At 38.9% G+C, this 23477-nt stretch overlaps 1 protein-coding gene across 2 annotated transcripts in view; it reads right to left on the reverse strand.

The window, feature by feature from the left end:
• Window positions 1–23477, reverse strand: part of MDN1 (midasin AAA ATPase 1) — a 125846-nt gene that overhangs the window by 6431 nt on the left and 95938 nt on the right. For both annotated transcript variants that reach the window (XM_081942808.1, XM_081942807.1), the window contains exons 81-99: window positions 21994–22131; window positions 21631–21803; window positions 21245–21406; window positions 20654–20788; window positions 18814–18955; window positions 17651–17826; window positions 16274–16414; window positions 14562–14700; window positions 13156–13430; window positions 12782–12946; window positions 11744–11845; window positions 9038–9239; window positions 7737–7910; window positions 7371–7525; window positions 4671–4751; window positions 4017–4135; window positions 2338–2512; window positions 1604–1677; window positions 1389–1503 (exon numbers count right to left, since the gene is read on the reverse strand). In XM_081942808.1, the coding sequence (XP_081798934.1) occupies window positions 1389–1503; window positions 1604–1677; window positions 2338–2512; window positions 4017–4135; window positions 4671–4751; window positions 7371–7525; window positions 7737–7910; window positions 9038–9239; window positions 11744–11845; window positions 12782–12946; window positions 13156–13430; window positions 14562–14700; window positions 16274–16414; window positions 17651–17826; window positions 18814–18955; window positions 20654–20788; window positions 21245–21406; window positions 21631–21803; window positions 21994–22131 (2843 nt within the window). The remainder of the gene's footprint in view (window positions 1–1388; window positions 1504–1603; window positions 1678–2337; window positions 2513–4016; window positions 4136–4670; window positions 4752–7370; window positions 7526–7736; window positions 7911–9037; window positions 9240–11743; window positions 11846–12781; window positions 12947–13155; window positions 13431–14561; window positions 14701–16273; window positions 16415–17650; window positions 17827–18813; window positions 18956–20653; window positions 20789–21244; window positions 21407–21630; window positions 21804–21993; window positions 22132–23477) is intronic.

The following is a 23477-nucleotide window of genomic DNA, read 5'->3' on the forward strand; positions in this document are numbered from 1 at the left end:
GCGGAGCCATTTGTCAGGGCACGTGAGGCGCTGCCCTGTCAGCTGACCAGCGCGCATGTGCGCGCTGGCCAGCTGAGTGCGCGCTGGCCAGCTGAGTTCACTTTATAGGAGCCTGGGGAGGGTGAAAAAAGCATGTAAAAATTGGGGGGGGCACCTGTTGTGTGTGCATGCGCACGGGGGGGTCATGCATTGCATTATGGGTGCGGCACGCACGCACACGCCCCCCCTGCGCTCCCCCCACTTGTGGCACGCGAGCCAAGGTTCGCCATCACTGCTCTACTCAGAGGCAATGCTATTCAGCACCCAGCACACTATCTAATGCCAAGTACTTAACCAGTCAGGGCAAAACTGCCTGCTAGAGAGCTGGAAAATTCCCCATGCTCCGAACTGGAAACCAACTGGGGCAGAACAATGACACCCCCCCCAATCCCAATCCTACAGAGCTCACAGATGGCTCTTAATCATAACCAGATCAGGGGCGATCTGACCATGATGATGGAAATCCCTTTTCTCTCTCCAGAATATCAACTACTGTATTTTTTTGGAGTATAAGATACACCTGTTTCCCTCAAAAAAGAGGCTGAAAATCTGGGTGCGTCTTATACACTAAATACAACATTTTTTTTGCTTCCTGAAACTCTGCCCCCTTCACCAAAATGGCTGTGCAGAGCCTGTAGAAGGCTTCCAGAGAGCTCCTGGGGGCTGGGGAGGGCAGAAATGAGTGAAAAACGGGCTGTTTTTTGCTCAATTTTGCCCCCTCCCCCAGGAGCACTCTATAAGCCTCCATAAGGCTATGCATGCATTTTATTTGACAAAAAATGGCCCGTTTTTGAGGGGCCCACCTCCCAGGAGCACTCTGCAAGCCCCCTAAAGGCTATTCATGCCTTTTTTTGGAAAGAAAACGGGCCTGTTTTCACGAAAAAGGGGCCGTTTTGGGGAAGTTTGCAGAGTGCAAAAACCTTTTTAAAAAATTTGCCTCTTCAAAACCTTGGTGCTTCTTATACTCTGAAAAATACGGTAGTTGCCCAGAGAAAATGACAAGATCCAAGGGGCTGCCACCATTATGGCTTGGTCCCAGTATTTGAAACAAGCCTATGGTTGTCATGGGGGACATGAATTCCTGAGCTTTATCACAACCAGCACCCAGACAGGTAGAGTGAAATCCTGAGGAACCAACAGTGAGGAAATATTTATTTCATTTGATTTATGTGCTTCTTATCTCATCTAAAGGTTACTTCCCCCACCAACTCAAAGGCAATTCTAAAAACTTGGGGAAGGATCCTGCCATACAGCTTGAAGGTAGGCACACCAGCAGGATCTCAGATTTGTTTCTACAATGCAGTCAGATGTAAGGCAATGGACAACATGACCTTAAGAAATGGCGTTACCTGAGCTATCTTAGTCTTCTTTTGTTCAAATTTGCAGAGCTGTAGTAGTCTTGCTCCTGATCGGTCATTGAATTGTTCATGGAATGGATGTAGCAGCTGAACTGTCTCTCCAAAACTAAAATAAAGTGAAACATATTTTAAAAAATTGTGTCCCCCTGCAAGAATTAGATTAATTTTCACTACCGAAAGTCAATAAAAGTTTAAGGTGTTCTTACCTACATACTGCAATTTGTCCCACTTCTAAAAGTGTTAAAGCATTCCCAATCACTGCTAAGGATTCATATGCGAGCTACAAAAAACAAGTTTATGTAGTTGGAGTTCATTTATAAGTAAGGTTAAAAGTATTATCAGTAGATTTTAATATGAACTATTTGGCACAGAATTAACATTTAAACTGCAAAATTCTAAAAAAGTTTGCCACCGATAAAACCTTTTCTTAAAGCTTGTGATGCCACATACTTTCATACAAATTCTGCAAGAAATTAGAAAATTGCAGTGATGACACTTTTCTTTAAATACATGAAGTATCTCAAGTACTAAACAGTCATTGGGGCTGAAGCAAAGATGCCTGTACATCCACTGAAGTGCAGTGAGATTGGGAACGAACTTCTGGTTGGCTAGTTGGGGGCGTTTTTTACCCTCCCCAACCTCCGGAGGCTTTCCTGAAGCCTGGGAAGGACGAAAAATGGCCCCAATGGGCCAACCGTAAGTTTGGAAATGGTCCGTTTCAGGAAAGCCTCCAGAGCCTGCGAAGGGGTTGCGCGTGCATGCACAGGTGGGCGGGGAGGATTGAATTGGTGTGGACAAGCGCATATGTACAATTTTGGCATGCAGTAAGAAAAAGGCTCGGCATTACTGATGTATAGGATAGGATGAAACACAGAAGAAATATGAATGAATGCAAACCTGTAAGATCAGAATATAATGTAATATTTGTAATTTCTTTTACCTGTTTAGAGTGATTGTCTACCATGCTGGCAGAGTCATCAAGAGCCAAACAAATCTGGTATTGCCGCTTGCTGGGTTTGGTCCTCCGTAACCATATTTTATCTTTTCTGAACTGGCTTGCAATGTATGGAATTACTTTGCGCATGTTCAACCTTTTTCCTGTTCTATAATCACCTCTGGTAATTGGGAACATTCAAAACATTAATACTATAACACAGTGTTATAAATATCATAACAATATGACATAAAACATCTATCGTAAACATGACATTTATAAAAATAATTAAGCAGAATATGAGTTTTGCATAACTCACCAGAGATTTAATTATCAGAAATATTGGTTTAAGATTTCTAGAAGAAATTGCTAGAGTTCTATAAATGTGGTTATTGCACATATGTAGTTGTCTGACAATTGGAAAAGATGATGTTGGCTGAGACAAAGGGTTGAAAATAATTTTAAATATTTTTCACAGCTTTTCTAAAAATAAAAACCTAGGGGGGAAATCCAAAATATTAGATAGAAATTGCAAAAGCTGTTGTTATTGTTCCTTTCCAAATAAACAGAATTTTATTTCTGGCAATTTCAATGAATTCTGCAATTTGAATAAAATTTGCCAGCTGTGCCAACAGGACAATGTTTGTTATGCATATGTAATTCTGGTTTTATTATCATAGAATGTGTGATGGATATTGTCTCTCTGCTCTTATGCTCCAAAAGTATATCAGTCATCTCTCTGAAGCACGATTCAGACTTAAAAAAATATCTTTATTGACATAAGGGTTAAAACTTTTTCATTAAAAATAAAATATGATTTAGGAATATGCAGATTATACTGTCAAACTGTACAGTCTTGTTGCATGTGCACAAACTCCAAACCCATATAGACTTCAGTCTGCAAATACTTATACTACAATAGTTAACCTGTTGAAGGAATCAAAGACTCTTGTATCATCCTAAAATATGGAACATGACAATACATAAATGCAGTAAATAATTAATACACTTGGAAAAGTGATGATTTAATCAAGATATATGGCTGTTGAACTCAGAATGTTAATTCAATTAACATTTTAATGTACCCATTTAATGAATGCTGGTTGTCCTTGTTTAGCGACTACAACTGGTTCTGGAGAAACGGTTGCTAAGTGACATGGTCGCTAAATAAACTATATGAGAGAGATGCTGCAAAGATCATTAATTGCTGCCATCTCATTCAGATAAAGTTCTCTAGTGGAGTGTCCTGTGCCTGACTGTTCCTCCCTCTTTTTTGTCTTCCTCCAGGATGAAGAGATTGCTTAAACAAACCATTTTTCTGAGATGCTTTTCTCTGCAGTGCAGTTCTTAAAAAGGGTTAACCTCACCTCTGGGATCTTAACTAATTAAGATTTAAATTAGAACTCTCCCACCGCAGAGCACTGCTGGTTGAAACTGACTAGGCCTTGATCAGTTTCACAATGACTTTTATTGTCATAAATGTAAACATTTGTTGAAAAATGATCTTTTTAAAATTATTAATGTCTTTTGTTTGCTCATATGTATGTGAATAGCTTAGGCAGTTGCTAAACAGAGACTAAACAAACATTAAATGCCATTGATTTCATTGTGCTATGCATTCTACTATGAAGCTCTGTTCCGCTAATCAAACTATTTAGCTTGTTCCTGCTTTTTGCTCTACTTACTTCAACTTGGCTGCCTGAGTTGGTTCCAGGAGGAGTCGGAGCTGCTCACAGAGCTGCTGTGAAAGAGGTTCAGTGAGCAGAAGGTATCTCTGCCACATCTCTTCGGCTACTGCATCCCCCTACAGCATTCAAGGTACAAGACAAAACCCACATAAAATCCATTGGTTACCAAGTGGTGATCAGACCCAGTTTGTTTAGAAAATAACTTTTTGTTGTCTGTACAGTGTGTTAGCAGTAATGCAGAATACACATCCAGGGTGTCTATGAAAATTCGTATGTGTTCCCAGTGTTGATGTATTAGAAATACTAGATGGACTTCAGGCTTCCAATATTTATTTTAAAAATCCAGAAATATCTTTAATAAAACATAAAGTTAAGAATACATCATTTCTTAATACCTTGATGTCAGTAATTTAGTAATTCTCCCACAGGCTTTCAAAGGTAATATTTTATACTTATTTAATATAAAGCAAATAATTTGTTGTGCAATTTTATGATTATAAAAACACCAGTTAGATACTGCAGAACATTATCAGGACACAAATTTCAGACGATTAAGCAATAGTATTTAATATGACTTCAAAACAAGATTTAATTACCTTTCTTATAAAAAATAATACAAAATGATCTCCTTACTTAAATAATGTTACTAACCTCTAAAGGATTTCTAATCTTCCAGGCTTCAAGCTGCTTCTCTAGGTCTTGCCTTAGTTCTTCAGGGTTTTTAAATATGTGCTTAAAATATAACAAATTGGAGTAAGAATCCAGCAATATGAACAGATTAGTTTTAGTGTAGAAATACTCCTTCAAAGAGTAACCTACATTTTATCTTAGTCTAAAGAGGTTGTGCAAAACCTTTAGAATGGGATGCTCTAGAGCCGTGATGGCGAACCTATGGCACGCATGCCACAAGTGGCACGCGGAGCCATGCGCGCTGGCCAGCTGAGTTCACCTTTTTAAAAGCTATTTTTTGCCTTCCCCAGGCTCCAGAGGCTTTATAGGAGCCTGGGGAGGGCGAAAAGAGCCCCCCCGCCCCCCCGGAGGCTTCAGGGACTGTCCCTGAAGCCTTCGGAACGCTTAAAACCACCCTCCGAGCAAACCGGAAGTGACTTCCGGTTTGCTCGGAGGGTGGTTTTAAGCGCTCCGAAGGCTTCAGGGACCATCCGAGGCTTCCCTGATGCCTTCGGAGCGCTTAAAACGACCCTCTGAGCAACCCGGCTCGGAGGGTGGTTTTAAGCGTTCCGAAGGCATCAGGGAAGCCTCGGATGGTCCCTGAAGCCTTCGGAGCGCTTAAAACCACCCTCCGAGCAAACCGGAAGTGACTTTCGGGTTGCTCGGAGGGTCGTTTTAAGCGCTCCGAAGGCATCAGGAAGCCTCGGACGGTCCCTGAAGCCTTCGGAACGCTTAAAACCACCCTCCGAGCAACCCGGAAGTCACTTCCGGTTTGCTCGGAGGGTGGTTTTAAGCGCTCCGAAGGCTTCAGGGAAGCCTCTGGACAGTCCCTGAAGCCTCCGGAGGGCCTCCGGGGGGTCGGGGGAGGCTCTTTTCACCCTCCCCAGGCTCCTATAAAGCCCCTGGAGCCTGGAGAGGGCAAAAGAAACATGTAAAAATAGGGTGGTCACGCGTTTTGCGCACATGCGCACTGGGGTGGTCGCGCGTTGCATTATGGGTGCGGCACGCCCGCACTCGACCCCCCTGCGCTCCCCCCACTAGTGGCACACGAGCCAAAAAAGGTTTGCCATCACTGCTCTAGAGCAATGGTTCCCAACATGGGGCCCACACCCCACCAGGAGGGCAATTGGATTTTTAATGGGGGCGATTTGAACCTTGTTTAAACCAAGTGAATGGCCTTTTAGGCTTCCTCCCCGTAAGTAGAGTTCACTTTTTAAATAAAGTAAGAATTATATGTCATGGGGGAGCATCAGGATTTTAGAGATGCTTAGGTTGGGCATGGCCAAAAAAAGGTTGGGAACCACTGCTCTAGAGAAATACAGAATGTGATTCCTCTCCAGGTTATGCCATTTGCCCAATTATGAAGATACTCCAGTAGTATTCTGAAAATTAATCCTCCGAACTGGAAAACAAGTTCTCGTGGAAACCAGTAGTCCTTCTGGAAAAGTGCTAGATCATCCCTAGTAATACAATATTCCAGAAATACATGGATTTCCCCTCAGATTATCTATTGTCCTTTATCACATCTACACTTGCAGGAAACATTTCAGCAAGTCTGCCACTCTGCTTTACTGACTTGCTCTGATTTTTTTGTTACCATCTATTCTTCTAGAATAAATAGAAGCACAGTAGAATAAATAAATTTCACAGTGATCTTCCAGTTCAGTTCCCTTCTGCAGAAAAATGGCTTAAACCTCTAACGGTCCCCATGCTTTTTAACACGTACAAGAAGTCAATTGAGAAAATCATTTACAGATTTGGAAAAAGTACTGTCACCACTGATTATATTTAGCCTTCTCTCCCTGGTATCCATTTGAATCAGGTGATATAATTCAGAGGACTGCACCAGTATTTAAGGCGGCTACAGAAGCCTTCAAACTCGCAGCCCACAGGCCAGATGAGTCATGCGCTGGCCACGCCCACTCCTGGTTTAGCAAAGGGGAAAAAAGTCATGATACATCACGTGACAACAATGTGATGCCATGAGTTTGACACCCCCGAGCTACAGGCTGGATGAAGCTGACGAAAGTGAAAATGAGTATTGATTAGAATGCTGAAATTTTGCAGCTCTATATATCTCTATTTCAGTATTCCTTATTTTCAGGCATTGTTAACTAACTATATTTGTAAACTTCCAAGGAGCCAATTTGTAATTATAATTTTTACAGGAGTGTAATAGTAATGAAAGCAAAGCAACTTTATGCCATTTTAATGTAGATATTTGACTCTCCCTATATACTGAGTCTACAAGATAAAGTGGTAGCATTAATGTCTTTACCTATTGTCATAATTTTATCTCCCCATCCAATCATCAGCAGTTGAAAGTCCTCCCCAAATTTGAAACCTATCTATTGATTCTACATCAGTGGTCCCCAACCCTTTTAGCTCTGTGGACCAGCAGCAGCCGGGGAGTGTGTGTGTGTGGGGGGGATGGGTTTGCATGCTGCCCGTCACTTGTGTAAATGGAGCTTAGTGTGCTTGCCTGCCGCTTGTGCAGTCTGGCTCCCAACAGGATGCAGACAAGTACCAGCCGTGCACTGGTTGGGGACCTATGTTCTACATCACCTGAGACTGTAATCTGCAACAACCTGCAACTACTGCAACATTATGATCACATTAAAATAGATCTGCTTAAACCAGTTAACACATCGTTTTGTTTTAAAAATGTGAGCTGTCTTCTACCTGTACATTGGGATCCTTCAAAAACTGATGAGCGGTATGAATAGTAGAGTGCTTGTTTCGGTCCGGCTTTTCTTCTGGCAGTAAAGAGTTTGATTCCCTTTCTTCAGCATCTTCAGAATTAGGAACCTGGCTGTCTGCCTCTATCTGCTCAGGTCCTAGGATTGAATTATACATGCTCGCTAATTACTGCATATACGTTCCTGTACCCTACTTTGGCTCATTTAATATGTAGCAATGTCTTAGATAAAATCAACAAATTATTATTCACCTTTATTGACTTATTTCATTAACAGTATTCTTTCCACAAACATGTAGGAAGCTATTTCTTAAAAAATGAATTCTCAAGGCAAGAAGTTGATGACTTACCAGATTTGGAAGCCCCAGACATTTTTGCTTCTGGATTCAATTTTTCTACCTCTGAGGTTTTGAGTTCCTCAGCAACATGATCTTCTGTTTCCATAGCCAGATCATCGGAAACTGTTTCTTCATTGTCTTCATTAATGGGCAAAATTGGTTTTTGTTGTTCTTCACTTGCTACATCTGGTGGGAACATAAACCAATAAAATACTATTTTCAGATCATATTAAAAAAAATTACAAGAGGTTCTCCATGAGCCATCATAAAATTCGGAGCTGATCTATTAACGGTCTAGAAACAAGCATGGCATTTGTCAAGCAAATTGACTTTTCTCCTTGAACCAGCCCAATGTAGCAAAAATAAAATATGGTTAACAGTTGAGCATGAAACACAACACAGCTCTATACATTGTTAAATCAATATTAAGTCTCTTCAGCTCAGTAAGATTTAAATTTGCACAGATGTGATACTGGGATGCAAACTTTTTCTAGGCTGTGGACTGCACTTGACTTGTAAGAGGAAACAGGAGGGAATATGTTTCAAAAGGTTGTGGAGGAGAACACATTTCCCCCCCCCCAAAGGTTTTCATTTAATTTACATTTCAAGCTAAACAAAAGATTAAGTTAGTTATCATTGCGGTTTTATTTACAAAAAAGTATATCATTCTCTAAAATGGTTTAGTTATCTAAAACCAGAATTAAAAAATATTATCTAGTAACAAATTTAATGCTTTTCCCATTCTGGCTACATTAGCAATTACCATTTGATAACAACACTTGAGGATTTTGGGGGTCACACTCAAGGCTTAGGAAGGTTTCGTGCAACCCCAGTGTCTTAGGATATAGAGCATTGTAGACTAAACTGTAGAGCATTAGCTAAGACAGAATGAAAAATATATTTCTCAAAATAAACCTAAAGTGTAGATGAATGTAAAAGGAATACAATACCCAGCCATCATATACCATGTTTCCCCGAAAATAAGACGTGATCTTATTTTCTTTTGACCCCCGAAATAAGCGATTGGCCTTATTTCGGGGAGGTTTTATTATTTTTGAGGTGTAGGAGGTGGTGAGCGTGGTCACCTCATGGCTGCTGCTGTGTTGCAATATTTGGGGGGAGGGCTTATTTTGGGGGGAGGGCTTGTTTTAGCGCATGCACTGAAAAGTCTGATTGGGCTTATTATCCGGGAGGTCTTATTTTCAGGGAAACAGGGTATCTGTTAGTGAAGAAATATATATGTTTTTCAAACTATGATGCCATAAAGAGCTATCATTATTATTCCCTGAGGTGTCTTGTGAATGCTGCCATACCATAGGTCTGAGCATCATAGGATTCACTGCCTTGTTTAATATGCTCAAAGGTGTCAGCCTCCATCTGATGTTGTCCTGGCTGAACTGGTCTTTCGTCTGCTTCCTGGCTAGACTCAATAGTTCTCAGTCGCTTGCGAACAGGTTGGCTCTGATCTCCTAGTGTGCGTTCGTTGTCAGCTTGCCCTGGCTTTCTTTTATAACTCTGAAACACAGGAAAGCACAGCCAGTTAATTTCCAAGGGGATGAAGCAAATCCAAATTCTATTCAGGAAAAGAGAATATAAAGGTCCTGTTCCTTTAAAAAAAGAGAAAAGGATTCTAGAGGTGCGTGAAGTTGACTTTGGGAACTGCTTGAAAAGATAGGCTGGCTGTCCTGCCTCTGCGGCTTCACCTTATCCACTCCTGCCTTAAAATATTAATTCTGTTTGTTTGTTTGTTTGTTTATTTGAGCTTTGATTGTAGTAGGAGCCTATTTGCACAGTAGGAAAAATCTGGCTTGCAGCTTAGTCTTGTCTTCCAGGCTCCAGATGGGGTACCTGCAATTCTCTGCAAATGGGCAATTAGATCAAAGTCAGATGCCCCAGAACAGGGGTGGCGAACAAGTTCGACAAAAAGAGCCAAAATTTTAAACTGTGAGAGTCAGAGAGCCACACCACGCAGTGACCTGCCAAAACAGACAAACACTCACACAAAAGCATATAATTTTAACAATTCTCTCATACCTGCATTACTGAGGTATAGAAACACACTGGTTTCTTGTTTGCTATTGTTGAGCTTCCTAGTTGCTTTACATTTTTTTGTTTATTAGTTATAGCCAAGTTCATTTCAATATCCTATTTTTAACATTATTAGCTAAAGGGTGCATTAAAAGGAGAAAGAGATTCTAGAGAAAGTAAATAATGCTTCTGTAATCATGTAGGTCTTTATTCATGAAAAAAACTAGGATGGCTGGCTTATTAACTAAAGAATTTTTAAAGGAAAAAAGCTTATAGTATATTTTAAACAACATTTGAAGTGTTTCACATATTATATAAAAAAAATCTCACATTGAATTCCTTTTTGGAATTTCAAATATCCTGGATAATTTTGAAATAACTCGTAGCCCTGGAAACATTTGAAGATAGTCTGGGAAGATACTGCAGGTGCATATTGTATAGCAGTGACATATTTTCTGAGTGCACCAAAGAGATTCTGATGTATAATATAACATTCTTATAATTCAGCATTCAAATTAAAATTCAACAATGCAGTTTCATGTAGAATTAACCAGCTGATTTCATGTTTATTAAATATACATGCTTTGGAATAATGGGAATTAAATCATTGTTTATTATTTGTTACACCTTGAATTCAATTATCAATAGAAATATTTCTCCCTGAGTCATATAAAATATTTATAAATATTAAGGCACATATGATATAATCAGTTAAATGATAGATTTTTTTTGTAAAACTAAAACACAATAATAAATTAACCTTGATATTAGACAAGATGGAAATAATCAAGGTTTTCTCCTTTGCTTTGAAAAGTGTTGTATTTTATTAGAGTAATCAGGAAACTAAGTATAATCATGGTTTATTTTTGAACTGATGTTGATTTTTCTAAAAGTTGGGAAATGGGTTTGTTCTAAAAGTAATGGTTGAAGGTGGAATCATTGTCTATTTACAGTTTTCAAAGCATCCAGCTATTTCTGTGTTTATTTGTTTCCACTTTTAAATTCAGACTCAAAATGTTGAATTTAAACTCTAATTATATACACCACATCCTATTAACACAAATAAGGCGGTAGTCTGATTATCTGATGCAAAAGTATTCTGTTACCATTCAAGAATGCTGCTATAAAGCAGTAGAAGACTATATAATTTCATCTTGCATTTTTTTCATCTTGCAAGTTTTTGTTCTATGCTTCTTACTTGCAGATTTGGTTAAATTAGTCAACTAAGGGCTAGAATCTCGGCTGGGAACGGAAGCCGAGCTGGTGGAGCGCAGGCAAGCGTCGTCGCGTCGACCGTACTTCCGGCTTTAGCGCGCGATCCGAGCCACAGTATACTAAATAATGGTAAGAGGCAAAGAGCCTCATTTATTTTGGCCGCGAGCCGCATGCGGCTCACGAGCCGCGTGTTCGCCACCCCTGCCCCAGAAATTCTGGTTTACTCTATTACTGGTTCTCTAGTTCAAGTAGAAGCTTCTCTTTTCCTCTTGCCCAAAGTATTTTTAGGCTGAGAGCTTTCTGTATATGAAGGCTCATACAATATAGAATTCAAATCAAAATCTTATTTATGATCCAAAACCAAACGCCATTTAGAATTCTAATTCTAAATGACTATAAGAGGAAAAGTTAGAGCCAGAATGAAGCCAGTAAGAGAGTGATCTGGGAGGTCTGCCGGCCTATACCATTTTCACACATTTATTCAATTCTGCTTTGTTTCTGCTTCTGTTCCTAATAAAAACTGTACAAAGTTTGTGTTTGATTCTGTATTACTTCTAGATGCAGTTTCTCTTCGAATATGTATCAGCAGATTCTGACTTTTTTTCAGCTCAAAACTATCTTAAAACATCCAAGCAGCATGAGAGCCAAGGAATAATTAGCGGTCCCATATGCTTAGTTTTTCCTTGTTTTCCATTAAACAGTCTTCAAAGATCATTAGTATAGGAGCCCCCAATTTGCAAAGGAGTAATTTACACATTTTTAAAAGAATAAGACACCTGGGTATTTTTTCTGTTTTGTTTCTGTGAAGCCAGATGTGCCATTAATTCAGATTCATGTCCTTCTGGCTGATTGGCATCCGAAGTTCCACTCCCGTGTTCCTGAAATAAGACATGCAAAGTAAGATCTTGTTTGCAAAAACACATCACAGGCATACTAAGCTTAAAGCCGACAACTACATCATCTTTGGAATAGAGAAATATGTTAGTCTTACTGGAGAAATTGATTAATTTAGCAATTTGAGGATGTAACCAAAGGAAATAAGTTAATAAAGTTTAAAAAGCACTATATATACAAAGAACAGCTGTAATACATTGTCACTTTTATAAATGTTTTTTCCCCTTAAAAATGGAAATATGCTTTCCTCTTTACTGGAAAATGGATTCTGGTATTATCATCTACCTTATTTTCAGTGTTTTGAGACCTATGAAGAATATGAACAGATCCAATATTCTTCAAAATACTTGAGGGCAATACAAGAAGTAATGGATGGAAGCTTAACAAGAGACATTCAGTCTAAAACTTAAGGAGAAATTTCCTGACAGTGAGAACAATTAATCAGTGATACAACTTGCCTCCAGAAGTTGTAGCTGCTCCATCACTGGAGTTTTTAAAAGAAAAGATTGGACAGTCATTTGTCTGAAACTGGAAAGGATTTCCTGCAATTGAGTGGAGGGTTGGACTAGAAGACCTCTAAGATCCTCTCTAACTCTGTTATTTTGCTTTCTATAGATCTACCAAACTCTTAAGTCAAAGTGAACAAAAAAATATATATTCTGGATATGAGCCAGCCACTAGTTCTTAAAGCAATTACTCAATGAGTTGATAGGATAGAAATAAATGAGAGACATGAAGTAGCTGCTACAGAAGTTACAAAATTCTCCCTCTACTGCAATTAGGCTTAAGGTTACGGTGAGATGTGCTGAGGTGAGAGATGGCGATCCAAAGGCACCAGTGAGCTCCCATGGCTGAGATACATTTGAAGCTGCAACTCCTCCAGTACCAGTACAAATACCTATAAAGTTATTCCATTTCACCTCTTTTGCCTGATCCTTCTCAGATGCAGTTCCAACCAACTCAACAGCTGTGTCGCTCTGCAGATTCTCTTCTCCTGCCTCTCCATATGCCTCATGTTCCATTCTTTCCAAAGCTTCAGGTAACTGTTCTTCGTTTTCAGTATCATTATTAGCTTCATCAATTTTCTGAAGCAATTAAAAAAATGAGTCAGTGTTAGCATTAGTTTGGCAAAATATTAGTAGCTGATATATCATACATAACAAAATACATTTTAGACTATAAACAAGCTTAGTTTCTTTCATGACAAATTCGAGAAAATTTATTTACTGAAATTCACTCCTTCTCTCTCTTTCACACACACACACAAACTTCTATTAATAACAATATGTGAAACCTGAGGACAAAGGCCTTGATCAGCAGTGGAAATGTTTTGTTCTTTCTCTTCAGCTTTTTGCTCTTCTACAGTAGAGTCCTCTTCTTCGCCTGTATTTGCATCAGAATTCTCTGTTCCTTCTTCATTTTTATCTTGTTCAATTTTATCTTCAGAAGGATCTTTTTCGACTTGCTCAGAATCCTGTCCATCTTCATCCATATCTCCAGTATTCTTATCTTCTGCTTCCTTTTCATCTACATCTGTCGCCTTCTCTTCAATCTCAAAAGGATTTTCTCCTAGTAGAAAAAGAGATATAGTTTTTAAAAACCCACACACACACAATTGGATAGAATGCCCCAAGCCTGCTAAATTCCATACATGCACTATTATTTATGGAACTGAATACCTGAAAAGGCAAAGGACACCAGACATAAGTGATCAAGGCCCAGGGAACTGAAAAAAGTGCAAACCAAGGATGTGCTTTGGATACAAAACTCTGGACTGGCATTGGGCGTATCCATGAAACCATCAATTTCTCCTCTCAATTTCTTCCATAAATAAATTATTTCTTTTTCTGGAATCGCATAATAGCTGCACAGTGGGTATTGAATGGATAGCTCCCATGTGTTCAGGGAGCATCAATTGGGCCAAAAATTAGACACAATGTGGATACTTCTTTAACCCAAACACATATTTTTCCTGGGATCACACAGTTACCATATGGAGCTGGGGGGAAACACAGCTTTTTCAAGGAGCCATTGGCAAATATAGCATGAAGCCCATAAGCCCACTGAATAGCAATAGCACTTAGACTTATATACCACTTCATAGTGCTTTACAGCCCTCTAAGCGGTTTATAGAGTCAGCATATTTCCCCCAACAATTTGGGTCCTCATTTTACCCACCTCGGAAGGATGGAAGGCTGAGCCAACCTTGAGTCTGGTGAGCTTTGAACTGCCAAATTCCAGTCAGCAGAAGTAGCCTGCAGTACTGCACTCTAACCACTGTGCCACCGTGGCTCAAATGTGAAGCACCTTTTCGGCTTCAAATTTGAAAAAGAGCACATTCTTAGCTTACTTAATTCCCCAAATGTTCATTGTTCTATCACTTTAAACTATAAATAGCATCTTTTGAATCAACTCTTCAAATTACTAAGATAATGGTATTAACCTTAGTTAAAAGGTAATGACCTTTTTACTTCATCAAGCTGATGAAAATTGTTGTAGATGCAAACATACTTGCTGATAGCAACGAAATCTTAATTTTCAATAATTTGGCCAGAAAGCCAGAGTTTAAACTCTGATGCCAAGTTTGTAAGTTGCAACTTTTGTACCAGGACACAAGTTTTGTAAAGTGGTCCTCCTTCACCCCCCTGGAGATAACAATCTTTCTGATCCTAAGCATCATTTAGCCGTGTTTACTTCTACCTTCTTCTTCTTCTTTGTCTTCCTCATCCATCTCTTCATTTCCTAAGTTCAGCTCATGATCAAGTTCCAGGGCTTCAGGTTCAGGTTGTGTTTCTTGCCTTCCATGGTAAGGATCCACTTCATTCTCATCATATTCACCCTGTGAAGCAGAAGACACTATAAGAAGAAGGAAGGTGGAAAATAGAGATGTCATTCTTTAGGGAGGCAACGTTCCTGAGGACTTGAAATTCTATTGAACCTGCTCAAGCAGAAAAATATCTGAATGCTTTAAGGAAGCGTATTACCCATTGTAAAAGATATCCTTTCATATCACAGGGTACAATTCTAAATACATATTGATGTTGTCTTATCAATATCTGCTAGTTGGTTTGATTGTGAACTGTGAATGAATCCTTGTTATTGGATGGAACTTTATGATTACTATATTTAATCCTTTATGATTACTATATTTGTAATATATTTTGGTAAAAAAGAATAACAATAATGGTAATAATAAACACTGTCTAGTCATCAGTGAGATACTTGCCTGAGCTGCTTTCCCCACTTAGTTAAGAATATTGATTTTGACTATATATTTTTAACTAGGAAGTTTAAGAATATTTAAGAATATAATATTTAAGAATATTATACAAACATTAATAGTGGAGGGAAAATTCTAAAATGGACACCAGTCCTTTCATCAAGTGACACACTTCAAATATTTACAATTAAAAAACAAGAAAGATGAGAATCCTCTAAATACATATCAAGACACATGCTTTGAAAATGATTTGAAAACGTTTTCTGGATGTTGTATGAGCACCAGAGGTGCTATTCAGCAGGTTCGGATGAGTTATGGAGAAACGGTAGCGGAAATTTTGAGTAGTTTGAAGAACTGGTAAATACCACGTCTGACTGGCCCCGCCCCCATTTATCCTCTGCCTCCCTGATCGGGAGGAAATGGGGATTTTGCAGCAACCTTCCCCTGGAGTGGGGAGGGGATGGAGTTTTTACTGTATCCTTCCCCTGCCACGCCCACCAAGCCAAGCCACGCCTACCAAGGAACACCCACAGAACAGGTAGTAAAAATTTTTGAATCCCACCACTGATGAGCACAGCCCTACTCTGCTTCTAATTAAAGCAGCAATGTCTTTTTTTCTAGATTTTTGTGCCAGGTTGAAATGTGCAATAACTTTAAGAATTATTTGCAAAAACTGAGTTTGCATAGATAGTTAGAAATGAAAGCAAAGAAAAGCCAGGGGGGGGGGGGAGGGATAGAAAGCCGGAAAAGAGTACATTTAGAGATTTAAAAATGAATCAATTCAATAAAGTATTCACATTCTTTGCAGAAACCTGAAAAAAGGTGGCTGTTTTAACAAGAGAACTGATGCACAACAGGTTCAAAGCACCATTAAATTAGAAGTGCAAACTCCTAGTATTTTATTGACTCTCTCACATATGGATGCATAAACTTTCAGCTTCTTAACTACTATTCTCTGCTGCCATTTCCTCTTTTAATTTTCCACCCAATGCACATAATAAGTAAATAATCATGCAAAAGGTAAGATATTTACTGGCTAGTTTTGATGGGAACTGTTTGTTAAAACTCATCTTCTAGGAATTCTGTGCATGCATTTCATGTTTTGGAGACAAATTAATTTACCATTAATTTATAGTAGCCTCTTATTTCTTCTTTAGTGAAGAAACAAGAGGCTGCTATGCATCTCTATTACCTCATCTATTTGTTCATGGATTTTCTCTTTGGTTTCACTGTCATCTGCTTGCTTCTCTTTTTCTTCATCGTTCGGTGATTTCTTCTCATTTTGATTGTCAACTCCTATATTGTCATCTTTTGCCACCAATTCGGAATCTCCCTAAATAATTCAAGAAAAATATCTGTGTTACCACCAATGTGCACATAATTCTCAGGCTAACATTATTTAACTTGTTTTGAGAAACATGGTTACCTCTTTATAAATATAGCTATTTAATTAAAAACAATTCCCTATTTTAACAGAATGCATTTGTTATGCTTTCTCAACAGCAAACAGAGCTAAACTAATAAAATATGCTATCATAGAACAATCTGAACTTTTGAGCTGAATAAAAGTAGATTTATTACATCGCATTCAGACTGTTTTAAAAAGAAAGCTCAAAATAATTTCTTAAAATATTAATGCATACTCAATTATAAAATAAAGTAAAAGCTATATAATAAATCGAGTAAGATTTATTTTTTTAATTCCAAATTGAAAAGGCGTCAAAATCTTTTCTGAGGAAATAAAAAGCCCTTCAAAAGTTCCAATATAAGAAATAGACTAATTGGAGTTTACTCTTTATTTTGCTTAGTGTATTACATTCTGTGCAAAGTAATTACAGTGAAGAATAGCTCTTTGGATGAATCCCACATACTGAGAGAAGTCAATCATGTGCTGAAGACATTCACCATTAGGGTAAATGGAGCAGTGTCTTCTAGCAGAAGTTCTTGGGAGTGATCAGGTATTAACATCAAATATTCTGATAATGAAAGCTGCCATTCCTTTCATTGTCTAATCTCCATTTGAAATGAAGTTTTGGCATACATTGCTATTATTTTGCAAAGTTTAATTCACTGTATGAAAAAGCACTTCCTTTTATGTGGCCTGAATTTAAAAAAATAGCTTGAAAGGAATTGAATTCTATGTAAAGTTAAAGGTTTCCTCCATTTAGTCATGTCCGACTCTAGGGGGCAGTACTCACCTCCGTTTCTTAGTCAAGGAAGCCAGCGTTGTCTGAAAATATTTCTGTGTTCATGTGACCAGCATGACTATACGCTGAGGCACCTGAAAGACTGTTACCTTTCCGTTGAAGTGGTACCTATTTATCTCTTCGCATTTGCATGCTTTTGAACTGCTAGATGTGCAGCATATGGGTCAAATAATGAGAGCTCACCTTGTTGTGTAGCACTTTGGTCTCGAAACTGGGCTGGCAGCTCTCCAGCTAAGAGGTTTAGCATCTTTAACTGCTGATCCATCACACCCCCTTTTCTATGTACTATCATGCATTTTATAAAATTAATCAATGGTGCAACTCTTAACTCCTTCAAACATTATGTTCATTTAAAATTTTACCTCATCCATCCCTGGTCCAGTTTCTGTTTTCCCATCTTCCTCCTCCTCGTCCTCCTCTTCTTCTTCCTCATCATCATCTCCCCAAAGCCTCTCATCCAATTTGTCAGCATCTCCATCTCCAAGATTTCCCATCTGCTTATCCAAGTCTTCATCTTCATCAGACTTGTCATCCTCTTCTATTCAAGGTAACGTAAATAAAGCTCAATGTTAATCTTCAAAGAAGGAACTATCATAATTGTAAAGATGAAGCATTATGGGTCAGGAGACAGACTGGAGTTCAATAGGAGATCATATAGTTTCCAGCTGACTAAATGGACTAATGGTTTAGCTTGATGTATAGGCAATTTCTTGTATATAAAGTACATTTACACTGGGATATATGAAAGTTCTCATCCCATGGGCAAAAATAATTTCTACAGCAATGGGAATATTTACACTTTTAACTAGTCTACATGAATGAGATTTAAGATTTAAAAAAATCTTAAATGTATAGTCCTTTAAAGTATTGATAGAAAATTAAAAACCTTATTTTTTTTAATTTGTGGCTTTGTCATACTACCTAGTGTGCTAAAGTTCACTCATTCATTATTGTAATATATTGCCGAGTAGGAATGATAAACACTAAATAGATCTTCCAATGCAAACTTTTGCTTTTTAATTAGAACAGCTACTAAATACACCATATCTCCTTTCTTAAATAATTGGAAAAGACCAACAAAATTGCCATTGTTGTGTAAAAACCACGACCTGTGGACTTTAAAATCCTGTTGAATTTCTGGTCCTCTTGGTCTGAAAATCTTTATTCCAAGTATACAAAGAGATCAACAAGAATGGAAGGAAGGCTCCGTTTAGAGCTTGGATTTGCTTAATTTTGTCACAGGAAACCACTGGGGGTCACATTTTAACTTAATTCTGTATTGGTACATTTGGTTCTATCAAATTCCAACTTCAGTAAGAAAAAAAAAATCTCAAAAGTTTTTCAGTGTTACCAAAAGATTTTCCTAATAATATTACACAGGAATGGGAAGCCTGTCATCAGTATCTTCTATTAAATTCAAAGAAAAAGTTATTAAACTTTAGTATCACTTCCCAGTTGTGCGCTAAATTCCAGAGTTACTTTATATCAGGTCAGAAAGATGAAAAATACAGTGCAAAACACATACCTTCTTTTTCTTGATCCCCATCATATGTTTTCCCTTCAAAATCTTCAGACATTTCAATTGCATTATCCTCTCCTTCAATATCCGGTTTTGAATCTGGATCTTCCTTTTCCTTTTCCTTTCCTTTTTGGCAAGTATCTTCCACCTGGAATATTTAATCAAGCTTTAACAGGGTGTGTTCTTTAAAGTAGCCATGAATTCCCCTTGCCCCCTCCTCAACTTTCAGCAAGATAATTTTAGCACTCCCTCTCCCCTCAAGAATGCCTAATTTATTTTTATGGTAAATTTCATTAAAACTGAAGTAGAGTATTCAAGGGAATGAAGTAACTTTGAAACCCATTAAATAAATGTACAAAAATAATGCAGGGATTCCTGCATTATTCCATGCAATAATTGTTCCCTAACGTTCTATGCATTAACCTTTCCTTCACAAATACAACACCACCTTGGGTATGGCCTTTGTGGCTTAACCAATATACACATTTCAGTTGCTTTATTCCAAACTGGACCAATCATTCCTGGCAGAAGCAGTTTGATGGTGGCTGGTATGGCAAAAAGCCAAGGATGTCAGTTGCAGTGACTAAGGAGAAGCAGGTCAGATGTTGGTATATACCATACTGGAAGACTGGTCCTGCCAAGGCCATTGTCATAAAGAATAAAATGCCTAGGCCAGGATATCGGTAGTAGCAGGGGTTGAGGAAAGGGATGGCACTGGGAAGATTAAGGGGGCAGCAAGCCGTATGAGATGCCAGGCTGGGGCAGCAATTGCAGAAGTGATTGAGGAAAAGGAAGGGCTGAGGGAAGTGCTTGGAGGACTGGGGAAGTGTGTGCTATTTGAGATATGGTGTGCTGGGATACCTCTGACGTTAGTGGCCTTGCCTTAATTACCTCAGAAAATTGCTTTGTTGTTGTTTTGGATGTTGTAATATCAAAAATTTGGGACCAACTCAAAGGTTCCAGATTTTATTTCTGCTGAACTTCGACATGTTTTCCATTTTGTGGACATCCTTATGCAATGCTGTTTGTTCACCACCAGAAAGTATAAGCATTTTTTTCATCTTTCCCATAAATATTAAAACCCTAGCATTCATTTGCTTTGTATAGACCCGTGATGGCGAACCTATGGCACGCGTGCCACAAGTGGCACGCGGAGCCATTTGTCAGGGCACGCGAGGCGCTGCCCTGTCAGCTGGCCAGTGTGCATGCGCGCGCTGGCCAGCTGAGTTCACCTTTTTAAAAGCTATTTTTCGCCTTCCCCAGGCTCCAGAGGCTTTACAGGAGCCTGGGGAGGGTGAAAAGAGCCCCCCCGCCCCCCCGAGGCTTCAGGGACCGTCCCTGAAGCCTTCGGAACGCTTTAAACCACCCTCCAAGCAAACCGGAAATGACTTCCGGGTTGCTTGGAGGGTCGTTTTAAGCGTTCCGAAGGCTTCAGGGACGGTCCGGAGGCTTCCCTGATGCCTTCGGAGCGCTTAAAACGACCCTCCGAGCAACCCGGAATTCACTTCCGGGTTGCTCGGAGGGTGGTTTTAAGCGCTCCAAAGGCTTCAGGGAAGCCTCCGGACGGTCCCTGAAGCCTCCGGAGGGCCTCCGGGGGGTCGGGGACGCTCTTTTCGCCCTCCCCAAGCTCCTATAAAGCCCCTGGAGCCTGGGGAGGGCAAAAAAAATGTAAAAATGGGGGGGGTCGCACGTTGTGCGCGCATGCGCACTGGGGGGGTCGCGCTTTGCATTATGGGTGCGGCACGCCCGCACTCGACCCCCCTGCGCTCCCCCCACTTGTGGCACGTGAGCCAAAAAAGGTTCGCCATCACTGGTATAGACTATAAACAGACACGCCAAACCTTACCTGGTCTTCATTTTCTATCTTGTCACTAACATCTTTTTTGCCTTCCCCTTCTCCAATGCCACCATCTTCATAATCATGGAATTCTGTTCCTCCTTGTCCCCCATCCTCAATTATTTCTTTTGGTAAACAGAAACCCTAATAATAAAAAGAACACTCAGCTGAATCAAGGATAGCAGTCATTAAAATGAACACTGAGTCCCACCATTTTAAGGTTTCTTTTCTTTGGGGGCAAAGTTTTTGTAAGCTTTCTCCCAAGGACAGGAAAATCTACTTCAGCAAAAATCCACTAAGGGTCAGTTACTTATTAACATGTAAATTAATTATCATATAACTGGGTTATTCACCCAAAAGTTCCTAAAGAACTATATGTAAAATTGCTTCCCTCCTAGAAAAAGTCTTTTATTCATATCAGAATCAGATTGCCAAAAGAAAGCCAAAATGATATCATTTTTTTCAAAAAGTAGGCAGTTGACTTAATATTCCAGAAAAAAAATTACAAAGTAAAAATCTTTTTTGAGGGAGGGGGGGAGGGGATAAAAGGCAAGTAATAAATGTAAGTTCTCACGATGACCTTCACTTTATACTTCTTACCTTTTGTGCAATTTCCGTAAATATGTTTGTCAAGACAAAAAGCAATTTTGCAGTGCTCCTATGTGTGGCCAAGGAAACCGTGAGATAGAAAAGGACAATATTCGAATATTTGCAAAGAATTGGCATTAGGCGTACCAGCAAGTGGCAGGCCTGATTAAAAAGCTGAAGAAATAAAAGAAAAATAATGTCAATTAATTATGGAAAATATTAAGCCTTTACATATTCTTTCTCCAGGATTAGTTTCACTGTCTGTAATATTTTTTTAGCAATTTCAGAAAAAATATTTTTTATTCTTACATGCTACTATTTGAGGCAAGATGAAGAAACAAGTTTAACATTATGTTTAACATCTTTCCAATGAGATATATTTCAGCCGAAAAAATCACCTTGCATTTGTATGCAGTGTAATCCTCGCCATAAGTTTTCAATTCCACCAAGAGTTCAGAAATGACTGAAATTATTTTTTGTATATGCAAAGAATTCACATCGGAACAAATTTCTTCATCTAAGAGTTTAGTTAAATGCCCTGTCTGGAGTCCATCAACTGAAGATTCTTCCCCTGGAATAAGAAATATAAAAAGCAATTATCAAAAATGCATTCCAACTGAGCTCATGAATATGTCCTATAAATTGTCGGTTCTCATTTTTAAAATTATTGTGCTACAGAAGTGTCATTTATAGCAAGAAATATGCATTTGACATAACAGTTGCTTTCAAAACAAAACAAGAGAAAGAATGTTCAGTCTTACCATCTTCCTTTGGGAATATCTCCTCGTTGTCTTTTTTTCTTTCAACCAAACACTGGACAGAACTCAAGACAACGTGGATTGCAAGTTCTATTTCTTCCGAGAAGTGTTCTACAAATCCATCATTGGATGTTTCGTCATCTATAGAAATGTCATTGAAAAATTAAATGGGGAAGGTTTTTAGTTTTACAATGAAGAGATGGATGGATGGATGGATAAATGTGTGCACGATTCTTGATTCCATAGTGTCTAGCTATCTACTTACTTATATAAATGCAACTGCCCTAATTTTCTCCTTATTTGAGGACCTGAAGTATCAAAATTCCCCCTCCATTAAAATTGGGATCGATACTATTGTACATTATAGAGAAAGTTGTTGTTTGTTCTTCAGAATTAAATCAGAGATTCCCTTTCAGGGATGTAATACAGGAGTGACTGGTAGCGAAGTCAACAATTTCATTACTTCAAATAAAATTTCTGCACATACAGGTAGTCCTCAACTTACTTCAGCCCAAAATTTCTACTGTTACGTGAGACATTTCTTAAGTGAGCTCTGCCCCATTTTACGACCTTTTCTGCCTCGGTTGTTAAGGGAATCATTGCAGTTGATCAGTTAGTAATTTGGTTCCTAAGGGAATTTGACTTCCCCATTGACTTGGTTTGTCGAAAGGTCGCAAAAGGAGATCATATGGGGACACAGCAGCAGCGTCATAAATATGAACCAGTTGCCAAGCATCTCACATGATCATGGAAATGTTGCAAAGGTCACAATTGTAAATAACTGTCATAAGTCCCTTTTTCCCCCAGTGCTGCTGTTGTAACTTTGAACAGTCACTAAATGAACTGTTGTAAATTGGGGATCACCTGTAGTTGAAAGTTTAATCACTTACGAACTAGATAGTCTCCCCTTCAGTCTCACAGTAAGTTAAAAATAGCCTGAGGGGGACAAACAGTGAGGCACCTTCCCTAAGTCCTAAATCTTATTCAAACAATTCTAGTATAACCTCTCCCAGGATGGGAAAATCCCATTAGCCCCAGTGATACATTTGTGACCTCAAAGGTTAAGTCTAGAAGAGCCAAAAGATAATCAGTACAGCAGTAACTCAAGTAAGCTTGTCTTTGCTTTTTAGGTTGATCCCTTCTTTACTTTTGCTTTCCAGAAGGTCCACTACTCAGACAATCTGCTTCCAAATACAGGTAGTCCTTGACTTATGACCACAATTGAGCCCAAAGTTTCTGTTGCTAAGTGAGTTTTGCCCCTTTTTATGACCTTTCTTGTCACATTTGCTAAGTGAATCACTGCAGTTGATAAGTTAGTAACTCGGTTGTTAAGTGAATCTGGCTTCCCTATTGATTTTGCTTGACAGAAGGTCGCAAAAGGGGATCACATGATCTCAGGACACTGCAAAGGTCATAAATTATGAACCGGTTGCCAATAGTCTGAATTTTGATCACATGATCACGGGGATGTTATGAAGGTCATAACT

Source organism: Natrix helvetica (assembly GCF_964273705.1).
Source record: "Natrix helvetica genome assembly, chromosome: 2".
NCBI classification, from domain to species: domain Eukaryota; kingdom Metazoa; phylum Chordata; class Lepidosauria; order Squamata; family Natricidae; genus Natrix; species Natrix helvetica.